This window comes from Lagopus muta, chromosome Z, assembly GCF_023343835.1.
Source record: "Lagopus muta isolate bLagMut1 chromosome Z, bLagMut1 primary, whole genome shotgun sequence".
Classification (NCBI taxonomy): Eukaryota; Metazoa; Chordata; class Aves; order Galliformes; family Phasianidae; genus Lagopus; species Lagopus muta.
In genome coordinates this window covers 52,885,717-52,900,924 of record NC_064472.1, presented here as the reverse complement: position 1 = coordinate 52,900,924, position 15,208 = coordinate 52,885,717, and the positions used below count along the sequence as shown (strand labels likewise).

General features: G+C 40.5%; 1 protein-coding gene across 2 annotated transcripts; it reads left to right on the top strand.

Moving 5' to 3' along the window:
* Positions 1-1,409: 1,409 nt before the first annotated feature.
* ERAP1 (endoplasmic reticulum aminopeptidase 1) lies at positions 1,410-14,854 on the top strand. 2 transcript variants are annotated; one of them, XM_048930787.1, is made up of 18 exons: positions 1,410-2,080; positions 2,874-3,012; positions 4,174-4,308; positions 4,864-4,984; positions 5,355-5,509; positions 6,088-6,201; positions 7,014-7,145; positions 7,675-7,806; positions 7,958-8,041; positions 8,385-8,548; positions 9,053-9,132; positions 9,424-9,607; positions 10,805-10,961; positions 11,051-11,235; positions 11,932-12,093; positions 12,688-12,828; positions 12,939-13,020; positions 14,143-14,854. In XM_048930787.1, exons 1-18 carry the CDS (start codon positions 1,608-1,610, stop codon positions 14,287-14,289), a joined length of 2,787 nt encoding a protein of 928 aa, XP_048786744.1. In that variant the 5' UTR covers positions 1,410-1,607; the 3' UTR covers positions 14,290-14,854. The 2 variants fall into 2 exon arrangements, with proteins under 2 accessions (XP_048786744.1, XP_048786745.1); XM_048930788.1 differs by having other exon boundaries at positions 1,454-2,080; positions 8,388-8,548.
* Positions 14,855-15,208: the final 354 nt, after the last annotated feature.

Genomic DNA, 15,208 nt, shown 5'->3' with positions numbered 1-15,208 from the left:
ATGGTTTTACACTAAAATAAGAGAGATTTAGGTTAAATGTTGTAAGAATCCTCCTTTGTTTTTTAGCTCAAAGCTTGCTTCCTGAGGTATTTCTTGTGATAAGACTGACTTGTCTAGAAGATGAGTGATGGGTGTTGTCATGTGGCAATCAACATCGCTGTGTGGACAATTTTACATCTTTGGAGCTGTTGGCCTTCGGAAGAAGTGCTCAGGACTGTTTACTGGTGGAAGACGTAGCCTGTGACCAAATAACTCCTGTTTGCTACGGGAGACTGGGGGATGATGCCACTGTATCCTGTGAAGGCAAGATACAAGTTGGCACCTCCCTGCTCCCTCTTATCTGCTGGCAAGGCCAGGAAAATAGGAACAAAGGAGTTTCCTGCTGAGATCCCAGAGCCAGCAGCTGCCACTCCAAGAGACCTGACTCAACCACTGTGGATTTGAGCTGTCACTCCAAAGACAGCTGACTCGACCACTTTGAAAGCACTGAAAAGGGGCCATAATCACCATTGTAACCGTCGTCATCATCTTCGTCAACAGAACAACTCTGCCCAACGACTCACCACTACTGAAGATCAAAGACTGAACTACGAGCCACACTGGATCCATGGTGGTGACTATCTCCTTCTTGCTTCTTATAAAGACTCCTTGCTTCTTCTTTCCTATCTTTTCTATTGCCCTCCTTCCATTCCCCATTACCCTAATTCATAATAGTGTCTGTCCTCCCCTTTCCCATTTTCCTAATTAAGATTTGTAATAAACTGATTGGACCAACATTTGAACTGTTGTTTCTTAATCTCACGCTGGGTATATAGATAATAAAAGAATCTCCTCTCCCTCCTATAAATTGGAGCGAGACAAATGTTAGGTGGAAATTCTTTACTCAGAGGGTGGTGAGGCCCTGGCACAGCTGCCCAGGGAAACTGTGGTGCACTGTCCCTGGAGGAGTTCAGGGCCAGGTTGGATGGGACCCGGGCAGTTGAGCTGGTGGGGGGCAGCCCTGCCCACGGCATGGGCTGGGGCTGGGTGGACTTTCAGGGCTCTTCCGACCCAAACCACTGTTCTATGATTGCCTCAGAGATTTCCTCAGAGCTGTTCAGAAGCCGCTTGGTGCCGCATGGTGCTGGGCACCCTGCTCCGGGTGTCCCTGCCGGAGCTGAGCTTAGAACAGCTTGACCCAGCAGTCCTGCCAACCTCAGCCGTTCTGTGATTTTTGGAGCAATTCTGCTCCGTGGCAACAGCTGAAATACATGACAGTGCTCGCTCAACTTACAGCAGTACTCTTTGGCAGCAAACGCCTTGTTTTAATCGCGGAGCTACTGGACAGCAAAGCAAGGCGTTATCAGGTTCCAGCAGCCGGAGCCCTACCAGGCGTGCCGCCGCCGGGGGACGGCACCGCCGAGCTGACACGGCCCGGCCGCGCCGCGCTCCCCCCGCCCCCCGCGGCGCGATGGGCGCACCGCCAGGAAGCGAAAGCGAAAGCGAAGGTAGCGCCGCGCGGGGCCCGCAGGCCGCAGGTACCGCCTCGGAGCTGTACGCGTCCGAACGGCGGCGATTTGGAGCTTTCTTTCCTTGTGCGAGTGGTCGCCACCGGCAGCCGGTCCGCCATGGCAGCGCCGCGCTGGGAGGTGGTGGTGCTGGGGCTGGCGAGCGTGGCGTGGTGTGCCGGCGATGCCCAGGGCGGCGGCGCGCAGTTTCCCTGGGACGAGGTGAGGCTGCCTAGGAGCGTCGTCCCGCTGCACTACCACCTCCTCATCCATCCCAACCTCACCACGCTCACTTTCACCGGCACCGTGGACATCGACGTCGCGGTCGCGCAGCCGACGAAGGCGGTCGTCCTGCACGGCAAACGCCTGCGCGTCACCAGGGCTGCCATCGAGGCGGGGGTCGGGAGCACCTGCACGGTGCGGGACGTGAGGCTGCTGCGGCATCCGCCCCGCGAGCAGCTGGCGCTGCTGGCCACCGAGCCGCTGTGCGCCGGGCACAACTACACCCTCCGCATCCAGTACTCAGCGAACCTCTCCGACTCCTTCCACGGCTTCTATAAAAGCACCTACAGAACTCAGGAAGGAGAACTCAGGTATTTGCTGGTTGTTTTTTGTTGTTGTTGTTGTTGTTTTTCTTTTTAAAGCACTGAATATGATTTCTTTGATTTTTCTCTGGCTTTAGAATTTGTTATTGCCTGCTTTAGGATTTTTTTTTTCTTTCTGGAAACCATTCTTGTGGTTTCTATTGCAATTGTGAAATAAAATCTAACCAAATTGTGCAATGGGAAGGGACTGCCTTTTTTTCAGATAGCGATGGGGTTCATAGAGTTGTATAACAATAGAAAGGTTTGGGTTGCAAGAGCCCTGAAAGTCCACCCAGCCCCAACCCATGCCATGGGCAGGGCTGCCCCCCACCAGCTCAGCTGCCCAGGGCCCCAGCCAACTTGGCCTTGAGCGCCTGCAGGGATGGGGCACCACAGCTTCTCTGGGCAGCTGTGCCAGGGCCTCACTGCCCTCTGAGTAAAGGATTTACTCCTAATCTATAAGGTTTTGACTGTGGCTTTAGCAGACCTTGATCCACCAATGTATCCATTGATTCCCCTTGGGCATGGCGAGAGGAAAAGGCTGACGACTTGTTGGGCTCATAGCAATTTTTCTCTTATTCTGCAGTCCTTTCCAAGGTGGTTTTTAATAAACTTCATCTGCTCACCTCAGTTCCCCTCTGCAGTTTCAGAAACAGCAATTCTTGAGTTAAAGTGCAAAACATCATAATAGTACATATAGTTGTTTCCTTAATATGAAATTACTCGGTTTTTAGACAGGTGATAAACCCTGTGGATGTGAAGATGTGTGGACTACAGCTCCTTCTTTCTTTTTTTTACTTAGAGTGCTTGCATCAACTCATTTTGAGCCAACATCTGCAAGAATGGCCTTCCCGTGTTTTGATGAACCAGCCTTCAAAGCCAGGTTTTCAGTTAAGATTAGGAGGGAACCAAATCACCTTGCATTGTCCAATATGCCACTGGTAGGTAGATACATTTAACGTTGTGCAATTGCTTGGTGGCCATTAAAACAAGAAAGTAAAATGAGAACTTCCAAGCATGGGGATGCTTGGCCTAGACATTACCTCCTTTCTTTTATGACAGTGGGCTATTGCTAGTAGTTTTGACACAAGATTAAAAAGGAATGCAGAAAATTATGCATCCAGTGGGTTCCTGCTTCTTAGCGGTGGTTTGAGAATGTTCAACATGATGTGGCTTTGATAACCTGTATTTTATTCACCAAATGCTTTCCATCATTGTCATAGATTTTGAAGATTAATAACAAAATATGTCTGAATGCAACATGACACGATTCCTGTGTATTACCTTAATTACCTGCTAAAAAGACCTTTCATGTAAAAAAGAGATAGTTTGGCCTTCAGAAATATCTCAATGAAAATGCAGTACCCTGTAATGACTCCAAATGTTGCTTGCAGTTACAAATATGTCTGCATAGAATAGGGTAAGTTACATTTTACCCATCTGATCTTAATTTCTGCATGAGAGATTCTTTGTAAGTTCTTCTGTATTACCAGTTCCTGGTTTGTGAGGAAGGAATATTACCTCCCCATACACACAAAGTAGCTCTCTAAAAAGGAAATATTTTGAAAATTGGTTTTAAAAAAGCAGTTCTTACATAGAGAAATGGATAGAATGGTGATTTTTTTTTTTTTTTTTCATTATTTGGTGAGTCTAAGTTATTTAGCTAGGCTTGTATGTAACCAAAAGGAAAAATGGATAACTCCAACAGGTGACCCATCTTGTTGTCAATTAGATACTGAGACAGCTGATCATTGTCTGAAGTTTATTTATCTCATGAATAATAATTGATGTTTAGATTTAGACAATTTAATTTGATTGATGTGCTGCCACACACTGAAGAAAATTGAAGCAGCAACCAGTATTTTTCTTTATCTAGTTTTAGCAATGTTGAAATAACTTGTAAGTTTCACTTCTTATGAGTGAAATTACTTGTATGTTATGTTTTCTTTGTGTGGGGAGGATAGCCATGGGAATTGATTCTTTCCAATGTATCTTCAAAGTGGTCTCAATAAAACTGGAAAAAAAACCCACAGCAATTTATGATCTGAGAGTCCTCATGCATACTAGCAATGAATGATGTGCTGTGCTTGTTATTTTTTTAGGTGAAGTCCGTGAATATAGCCTCATGGCTTGTTGAGGACCATTTTGATACCAGTGTCAAGATGAGCACTTACCTTGTGGCCTTTATCGTTTCGGATTTTAAGTCCATCAGCAAAGTAACCAATCATGGAGTTAAGGTAGATCTTTCTCAGTTTCTAAGAGCTTTGTAAGAAGATCTGTATGGAAACATACAGTTTACTTTTCAGTTAAATCATTGCTTTTAAACATCCTGAAGTTTTTCGTGAATTAAAAGACAGAATGAAGAAGGGTTTGTAATTAGATGATTGGATGATTAGTCAAAACCTTTTAGTAATATTCTTGCTTTTTATACATGTACACTGTGTGTAACATTGTCACATGTAAGAGAAAAAGGAAATGAAATATTGTTTTCTTAGAAAATCAAGAGAAGAATGTATCTGTGTAGCTTGAACAACTCCAGCATGATAGGGGTGGGAATTGTAGAAGTCTTTGTGGGAGTGTACTGGCTGCAGAAGTAAGTTAGAATTTGTATTTTTAGTTTTTATCATATTTTTCCTGGATTGTTAAAAACCACTGTTGCATAAGAACGGTGCTCTATGAGCACTCTGTGCTCTGGAGTCACTTTTTATGGTCAATCTAATAGCAGTGTTAAAGAACAAATGACATAAGGTTTAGACGGTGGTATCAAAATCCTGCTTGCTTGTGTGCTGTAGATTTCCGTATACACAGTACCAGAAAAGATCAACCAGGCTCATTATGCGTTGGATGCAGCAGTAAAACTTCTAGACTTTTATGAGGACTACTTCAGCATTCCCTACCCCTTACCAAAACAAGGTAAGCGTTAAATAATCTATTTGATCATAATATTTTAAAGAACAGAGAGAAAAATAGTCTAGAGTTAGTAATTCATGTAAGACTGGGCTGACTGGCTCACAGGCTTTTATGCTTTTGTGCTTTCTTCGTCATCTTGCTTAAGAGTAGTTTTAAAAGCTGCATTGTGAACTGAAAATCCTTGTATTCTGTATAGAACTTCTTTGAAGTATGTTTTTGCTATTGCATTTGAGGAACCCCTTAAAAGTATGTGTGGTATATGTGATATGTGTGCCTGCGCAGGTGCTGTGGTGAAGTGGGATGAACAGGTTGCTGGGTTCTTGCTGGGTAAAATAATCCTAGCAGTATTTTAGTGTTTTGTTTTGTTTTCTAGATTTAGCAGCTATTCCTGATTTTCAGTCTGGTGCTATGGAAAACTGGGGGTTGACCACATACCGGGAGTCTGCGTTGCTGTATGATCCTGAAAAGTCCTCAGCATCCTCTAGGCTTTGGATTACTATGGTAATAGCCCATGAGCTGGCTCACCAGGTGAGATTTAGGAATAACAATAAAGTATCAGAATGGGCCCACAGGGTGGTCAAGGTTGGTGGATTCTGTGTGGATGAGGGGATGTTGGGACTACAAACTGAAAATAGCTGCTCCAGCCTGAGGGTGTTCTCCTCTGAGCAGTGAGGACTATTTCCAGTAAAGGAGTCTAGTCAGGCTGCATAGACATGGAAGGCTGTAGATGTATTTATTGTGGTAAGTTTGGTAGTTCAGTGGGGCCTTTGCGCCATTGTCAACCATCGCAATTAGCTGTGGGGCCTGGATATAGATACATAAAGGTTTGGAAAATATTTATATCTGGCTCCCCTAACAAACCTGTTTCATTTACAAGGTTTCAAGGAATGGAAGTGGAAACCAGTGCTTTAGAGTTTTACCATAAAAACAACAAATGAAAGAGCCCAAAGCTAGCTATATTACTGAAAAGATCCTTAAAAAGTCAGTTTTTAAGGACCTTTAAGGATCCTTAAAATAATATAAATTCAGTTTCATGCAGGTCAGCAGTAGCTTTTGTGACAAGCTGGGTACTTAATTTCAGGAGTTTGGTGTTTTTGTTGTTTCAGTGGTTTGGCAACCTAGTTACCATGGAGTGGTGGAATGACCTGTGGTTAAATGAAGGGTTTGCAAAGTTTATGGAGCTCCTGTCAGTAAACGTAACTCATCCAGAACTGAGAGTTGTAAGTGGTATTTCCTGCATTTTTATTTTAGATCTGCCTTCTAAGACCACTAATTTGTATGGTAAAGACCATGCAGTTTTGTGCTGTGAAACACTTCTTAATTTCATTTTGAAGGAATTGTCTGATCTTAACTCTGAAGGGTGGGAATGTTGATTGAATAGCGTGTAATTATTTTCAGAAACTGATGATGGAAGTTAATGATTGTAATGAAAGTGCACTCTTTTTTTTTTTTTTTTTTTTTTAAGTTATTTATATTTTCAAAAGTGTAAAGAAGTGATTTTGTCTTTCTCTTAGCCACATACAGTCAGACTTAAATCCTAAGTAATAAGTAATGTAAGTAATATAAGTAATTCTGCAATTTTGCATAGCCCCACCAAAGTGAGATGCATTGGGAAGATCTGTGCAGGATTTTGCTGTAAAATTACAGTGGAATGACGATGAAGAAATTCACCATTGCATTTTTTTGTTTGTTTTGTTGTTGTTCTTGTGTTTTCTTTTTTCTTTGTTTAATGGTTGCTGACTGTTCTTTTTGTCATTGAAAAGATGTTGGAGTGTGCATGTGCTTTTGTGGAGTTATTTTCAGCTCTCACTAACTGGTCTGTCCAAGTTTGTTCAGAGTGGTAGAAGAAATTTGCATCTCTTATGTTAATGTCAGTGTTTTTTTCTAATGCTCTGCAATAAAAAGAAAGATGTACGTTGCTTTCCTTGTGTGATGTAAAGATGATGAGGCATGGATTGTAATGTGAACTAACGGGAACTCAGTAGTCACTGAGCAAAATGTAGTACCAATAATCAGTTCTGCCTCCCATTAGGAAGATTATTTCTTAAGAAGATGCTTTGATGCCATGGAAGTGGATGCGTTAAATTCATCCCATCCTGTGTCTACTCCTGTGGAGGATCCAGCTCAAATTTTAGAAATGTTTGATGAAGTTTCATACGAGAAGGTAAAATAAGTAACTAACTGCTTCTATTTTCAATTGTACTGAAGGTACACTATGGCTGTGATGTACTGATCCCAGTCCTTTGTACCAGGCATCCCTGAGCCAAGGCGTCAGCACACATTTTTATGAACTTGCCTAATTCCTTGTCCAAAGCACATGAATGAAGTTCAAATGGTGGTTTTCCTTTTCTGTCTAAAAAGAGTAGGTTTTGCTCCATCTTCTCTGTTCTGTATCAATTTAAACCATTAAACCGTTATTTCAGATGCTTAAGTCAAGCAGCATTTTTCAGTGTAGGATTATATGGTGCCCGTTCTATATAGCAATTAAAAAAATAATAACAGTTTACTCAAGCCACTATATTTTTAAGAATTATGACTTAAATATATATAAAGCTCAGTTGTTTTTTGATCAGAGACAAGTAAAGCCATAGTGCTATTTGGATGAGTAGCATGCTGAAAAATTACCAAAACAAGCATTTTGCTGTCTAAGGAGTGGTGCTATAAACAGTTTGTCACTCTTTTTTTTTTTTCAGGGATCGTGTATATTAAATATGTTGAGGGACTTCCTGACTGCAGATGTGTTTAAGGCTGGAATTGTGCAGTACCTACAGAAATACAGTTACCAGAATACTAAGAATGAAGATTTGTGGGACAGTTTGACAAATGCAAGTATTTCTTTTACTCTCTTTTTTTTTTTTTTTTTTTAATCAAATTTCATAGCTTTTCACCAGTAATTTCTTTCTCTTGTACACTAAAGAAGACTGCAAACACCACTTAAAGCTATTACATCAACATGTGACTGAAACTCTTTTACAGATTTGTCCCACAGTAGATACTGAAAAAAGTGAACTACAGGGTGATGGCTTTTGCAGAAGAAATCAACAGTCATCTTCAAATGCAGTAAGCATTTTACTCTGTAGTATTTGGAAGTTTGACATGTAACACTCAAATGTCCTCATCTTACTATCCTGTGCTGTAGGATTGGTACCTGGACATAAATCCTACTTCTGTGCCCAGTGCTGACTGGAAAACTGCACTACTAGTTGGTAGTTATGTAAAAGTGTCCAAAGGAAGATCAGCCAGAGATGTATTGATATCCCATGTTCCATCCTAAACTTTTCTATGCAGAGCTTACAAATTCGCAGGAGCTTTTATTCGGTGCTTTTCTACTTAAGTCTATTTCATTGTCATTGTACTCCATCTGTCTTCCTCCTCTTCTTACAAGTCTTTTTCTCTCACTCAGCAGCACTGGACCAAAGAGACTCTAGATGTGAAGGCAATGATGGACACTTGGACACTGCAAAAAGGTTTTCCCCTGGTAACTGTCACCGTGAGAGGAAAGAATGTCCATCTGCAGCAGGAGCACTACAAGACAGGAGTAAATTCTCTCTCACCCACCGAAAATGGGTAAAGAAAATGGGTAAATCTCAGGGCACAGACTACAGTACTCACCTGTCACAAACACAGCTAAACAGTAAGAGCTTTTACTCTTGTTTCTTAAAGAATGCTGCCTGAGCAAACTAGTTGAGTGTCTTTGTGCAGCTCAGTACCAGCACCACTGCTGCAGTAGGTGCAGGTGGTGAGACTCTGAGTACCTGGTTGGAGTAACAGATGCTTCAGAGCTGCAGGGGCTGGGCACCTTGGTGAGCTGAGTAAACCTGCACTGCAAACGTGCTACTGGAACTAGGCTTGGAAGTTCTTACTGTTGCAGCTTCACTGTTAATCTTCCAAGCAAACAGAATTAAAATTAGCTAGATGCATGTGGGTCTGTACTGAAATGAACAGAAGTGAGTGCAGCTCACAGCTGTCATCTGGCAGGTAGAAGATACTGCTCAGCTGTTAGGCTGAGCTAAGTTGGAGAAGGTTTTACAAAGCTTTTTCATTAAACAAAGCACTTCTGTTTTGCAATAGGTACTTGTGGCACATTCCACTAACCTACATTACCAGCAAATCTCACACTGTTCAAAGATTTTTGATGAGAACCAAAACAGGTAATTTCTTTGACTAATTTGATTAACTTGTTCAAAGTTCAAAAGCTTTTTAGCTCTGCTGTTGTTTTTTTTTGTTTGTTTTGTTTGTTCGTTTTGGTTTGGTTTTTTTTCAGAATTGACAACAAAATAAGCTTTTTTTTTTGTTATCTGAATAACATCACTATAATAGTCTCTTACTGTATTCAGCCATGTTGGAATTCTATTTAAATCTCTGAAATGAAACAAATTGTGGGTCTAACCCTAAGCTGTATTTGATTAACTAACAAAAAGGAGTTATATTTATGTTTGCAGATGTCATAATCCTTCCAGAAGAAGTTGAATGGCTTAAATTCAATGTGGACATGAATGGTTATTACATTGTGCACTATGAAGATGACGGATGGGATCGTCTGATCAACCTTTTAAGAGAGAATCATACGATAATTAGCAGCAATGACAGAGCAAGTCTTATTAACAATATATTCCAGCTTGTGAGGTAAGATGTTCTGTCCATGACAAAATACAGACCAGAGGACATAGTAATTCTCATGCTCCAAACAGTCCCTCATGTGTTTGCAACAGCATGTAGCTTACTGTTTGAGTCTTGTTTTTGAGAAGGCAGGTTTGCAACTGAGTCCTCTGTGAAATACAGTATTTGCTGTGTTAATTGTTACTTCAGAGTTCATTTTTCACAGGGAAGCAGCACATATACATGTGTGCCATCCCTAACAATGACCTGTTTATTGTAGTAGTGAGGTCTGTCAGACAAAATTATGAGACTTAAAACTCCTTGAAATGGAGCCCTTTAGCTCTCTGCAAGCTGAGGGTTGTTTTTTTTTTTTAAGACACTGTAACTCTTTCTACTATGATATCACACCAGGTCTTCTTAGGTTGCCTTTAACTATTACCCTCTTAAGCACTGAAGACATTGAGAATGCAAACATGGCACACATTTGGTGAGGTGAAAATGTATTCAGTCATGGATCTGGCAGAGACTGCAGTAGTAGAATGTATTTTGTCCATTGCTAACATTGTGCTAGGGTCTGCAATCAAAATGGAATCTATCTGTTTTTATCAAACCTCTCTTTTCTTTCAATGTTTTGCTCATAGTCCTACCAATCTCTGCTATAATTTTAGCTTCCGAGGAAGGTAGGTTGAATATTCAAAACCTGGATTAAAGTGTTCTTTGAGGACACGAGGTGCTGTCAGCACATCTTCACACAACCTTTTAAATCTCTCAGTGAATTTTTTGCAAGTGAGCTAGTGCTGGGGAGAACATTTATATGGAAGTACTGATGTTCACTAGGACTGTCAAATCTCTGTATCTCCTGCACCACAGGTAGCTGTCCTTTCTCAAGTCTAAGAAAGGAAAGCATGGAAATTAAATTACAATTTCCCTGGTCCAGCTGAGGAGCAAGAAGGCAATTAAGTAGGGCACAGATCTCTTATTCTCTAATTCAAATGGAGTTTTTTTAGACCAGAAGAGAATCAGAAGTTACGTTCTCAGCATGAAGTTTCACAGAGGAGAAAATGAATAGATTTTAAAGGGGGGCAAAAACATTTCATTTTCAATGCAGATGTAGTGCAAGTATACCAGTGTAAGGTAATGGACTAGGAGAGTGATTCTGCTTTTAAGCTTGTCTTATGAGCTTAATTGTAAATTGTTTTATCCTCTCTCCTTTCCTCTCCTTAGAATAAAAAAACTGTCGGTTTCTAAAGCTTTTGATTTAACTTTATACATGAAACGGGAAACACAGATCATGCCCATACTCCAGGGTATGAATGAGCTGGTTCCTATATACAAGCTCATGGAGCGGAGAGATACGGATGGCACAGAAAAACAGCTAAAGGTAATATGTTAAGTGTCTACAACTTGGTAACTCTGCTTGTACCTTGCAAAGCGCGCTTTGCATAAATATTTGTTATTGCCTTATTTTAGGAATATATAGTCAATCTGTTTAAGGACCTAATTGACAAGCAGCTTTGGAGTGATGAAGGCTCAGTGTCTGAGAGAATGCTTCGGCAGTCCCTGCTGGTGTTTGCATGTGTGCGCAGGTACCAGCCCTGTGTGGACAAAGCAGAAGAGTATTTTTCAAAATGGCAGAAATCCAATGGAACCTTAAGGTCTGTTTTGTAAATACTATTCCCTTTTCTAGGGTTGTCTTTTTGATTTCTGTTTAATTATAGCAGCGTTAATTTATGAGTTCTACTGCAATCTTTTCTGCAGCCCGAAGCTGAGTCTAGTTTCATTTTTCAAGTCTTAGCTTCCACTTCTTCGACACTTTGTTGAATATCTTATACCCAAACCATCAAAGACGTCATGTGGTACTTCACAACTTTTTTTATTAGAAATGTTCCGAAAAGTGAAAATTATGTGTGAATGTATTCCCTCTTTTACATGTGTAAGAATAGGTAGCTTCTGTTCATGAACTTGGCCTAATTCATATTTCTCATCGTGACATAAGAACTCTAAAACACCCTCGAAAACATCTCTGAGAGATTGTTCTGGGCAGGCCAAAAATGACCACATTGGTATCTGACTAAATACAAAACAGCTATGAAAAGAATATTCAAAAGTAAGGAAGAAAAACAAAATAAAAGGAATGAGTCCAGCAATTCAGGAAATCACTTCCAGGGCAGTAACAGCACCATCATACAGCCTGTGTTTTTCAGCAACAGGCGTTGCTTTCTAATACCCATGGAGGACCAGTATTTCTTAACAAATTGTCTGTTGTGTCAGCTGAAGCATGGCACGGCTGTATTCCTACATACATTCCTAGATGTGATACGGAATGTCACTTGATCTTCAATTTTCTGTAGGCTGCCAGCAGATGTGAAGACAGCAGTATATACCGTTGGAGCACAGACATCTGAAGGTTGGGATTTCCTCCTTAGTAAATACCAGCACCACTCCTTCAGTGTAGACAAAGATAAAATTGCATCAGCTCTCAGCCTCACCAGGAATAAGGACAAACTTCAGTGGTGAGTGGTGTGTTAAACAAAAAAAGTGCGTTAGAGGGAAGATACACCAGTTCTGAAACAGGAACGAGAGTGGCTCCATCTTGTTTCACAGCTGTTAATTTCAGGATTTCTGATATGTTTTATGGAGTTAATACAGTAAGAGGCTGCAGCACTTCCTTTCGTGGTTTTAGTGCCAGTAGTAAATCTGCAGTAGCGAATTGGGTTAAAATGCAGAGCTGTTCTGATACCTTTCCTTGGCTTGACAGACACTTTTTTACCGTCATAATTACTTTGGTTGTATCTAGATATGCTGTATGTTTCTTACAAAAACCTGATTTTTCCCTGCTTTTGAGAGCTGAGCACTACTGAGGTTTTCAGGTGTTCAAACACTAAAGCTTGATGCTGGTCTGTCAAGTAACTGTACTTGTGAAAGTAATATTAATGGAGAAGGTGGATATACGCCATAAAAAGTTCAAAGTCACCACAACAAAATTATGTGTCAGGACCTTTAGGAATTTGAACTTTTTACAACAGTAGAAAATATTGAGGGGAGTAATCATTTGTCATTATTATCTACTGGTCTAAACAACTTCAATTTCTGTTACTAATTCTTAGGCTAATGGAGGAAGCTCTGCGTGGTGACATCATAAAAACTCAGGATTTCCCATACATTATTGTGTCTGTTGCCAGAAATCCATCTGGCTATCATCTTGCTTGGACCTTCTTAAGGGAAAACTGGGAGAAACTCATTGAAAAGTAAGGAACAGAAGTTGTTTCACTCCTGTCTGCACCCAAGCATATATTAAAACACTATTTCCTACAAACTAATAACACACTTTCTGAGTGTAGGTTATTCTTTTTGCTAGATTTGAACTCGGTTCATCATCCATAGCACACATTGTCACTGGAGTGACAAATCAGTACTCTACAAGGCCACAACTTGCACAGGTAAGCCGTTCACTGGAATCAATGTTTGGAGTAAGTTTTAACATCTTAAAAGCGTGACTACTTATGAATTGTCCAAGTAATATCCAGTATTTTCCTTGGAGATGATTACAGCAATAGAGTTGGATTGCTTAAGGCAGAGCATTAAGCTGGTGGCAAGGAGAAGGATGGGTTTTGTTTAGGCGGAGGAATTGGATGTAGAGTATAAATGTGTGTGCTCAAGAGCTTACAGCATCCCTCTGAGAAGTACTGAAGGAAAAAAAAGAAGGAGGTTTTTCACTGAGCAGAGTGATGGGCAAATATGTCATAAATGATAATCATTTTGTTCACTTATTCCACCATCTTTGTCAGTGTCAAAGAAAAAAAAATCAAGGCTGGTCAGTGTGCGGATTCATATCCCCACAAGGACCTCAAAATTGAACCCCTTCTTTTCAGAAGTTGTCTCTGCTGCTGCCAGTTTAAGATTTCCTGATTCGGAGCAAAATACATGCAGAAGTAGTATGACCAGAATAAATCCAAAATGAAAGAAAACAAGGAGAAGTACATTGTTTTGTACTTGGTTCTCAGCCCTCTTAGATCCAAATGAACTCAGTGAATGTGCCTGCAGTGTGTTGGCCACTGCCACAGACTGCGGGGATGTTTCTGTGCACTGCTCAGACGTGTGGCTGCATCTCCCTTGAGGATCTGCAGGGTTTAGATTTTGTGGGGTTTTTTTTCCTGGTAGAAAATTGAAGGAGGCATGGACCTCTCCATGTAGAAAAATCTTCTTTGAATATTTTATCATCAACACTTAATGCTCTCTGTGGTGAAAGTCTGTGCTGACACATAGCTGTCCTTGGTGCAGGTGCCACAGCTTCAGTGACCATAAGGGTTTGTTGAATGAGCAAAGGACAGATTCCTCCCATACAGCATTGCATTATTTCAACTGGATTTTTTAAAATAATTAATTCTAAATGTAATCTCCATCAGTTCTTGGAATAGAGCAGTTATGAAACTTCTAAGATAACTCTTTGTGTCAGATGGTTGTCAGGTCAAACACCACAAATTTCTTGCTATGAAAGTAGGAGATGCTGCTGCCTCTTCATTCATCTGCTACTCTTTCACTTTTTTTTTTTTAACTAACAGGTAAAAGAATTCTTCAGTTCTCTGGAGGAAAAAAGTGCACAGCTTCGTTGTATCCAGCAAGCCATTGAAACTATTGAGGACAACATAGAATGGATGGACAGATATTTTGAGGAAATCAAAACATGGCTGCAAAAGAACCAGCCATAAATTAGGATAGCTTGTTTGTATTTGTTAGAAATAATTGAAAGGCACTGAAAATACAGGGCTGGAGGGAAAGCTAAGCCTGAGGCATTCTGGAGGAAGCTCTCAGCCTTCTGCTGCTGACTGAAAATATTTTTGTATTTTGAAGTCACATCAAGGAAAGGAGCATGCATATTTTGTGTGTGTGAATCTGTGTGAATCTGAGTTTAAGATGATTAAACAGTTTGTTTTAGCTAGAAATTTTGCTTTTAGTGATCCCTTGGACAACTAACTGAAATGCAACTACTGCTGTAAGTACTCATTGGTGGTTAAAAGGACAGATACTCATTTGTAATGAGCTTTATTTGTTAGCTCTAAGATGATGATAAGGATTATAAGGTAATTGCTCAGATAGTTGATGAATATTATGAAAGAGGCATAGTTAAGAGAACATGAGTTGAAATCTTCGAGGTGTTCTTATTTTTATTATATATATTTTTAATACATAGTAGTGAATGACCTTCTCTGCTTACCTACAAAAACCCTTCAACTCAAATACTAATAGTAAAAAAAAAAAAAAAACAAAAAAAAACTAATTGTCATAGGTGCCTAAGATCACTTGATTTCTGGCATGCCTGTAATTCCACAGCTTTTTATTTTCTCTGCTGTTTTGACCTGTCTGTATTTCAATACTGGCTGACACAGACAGAAACCTCTTAACAAAGACTGAAACCTATGGATAAATGCACAAGCTGGAACTAATCATAAGCTTTTAAGCAAAGAAGTGTGCTTTGTTCACTTTCCAGTCTACTAGGAATAAAACCTGCTCCAAAAGTGGAAACCTACAATTAGAGTTCAGAAAGTCTTTAGAAAGACCAAAAGTTTGGTCTCAATCCTGTATAAAACACCGTTTCCTTTCACTTGCTCTATCCATTCATACATAAGG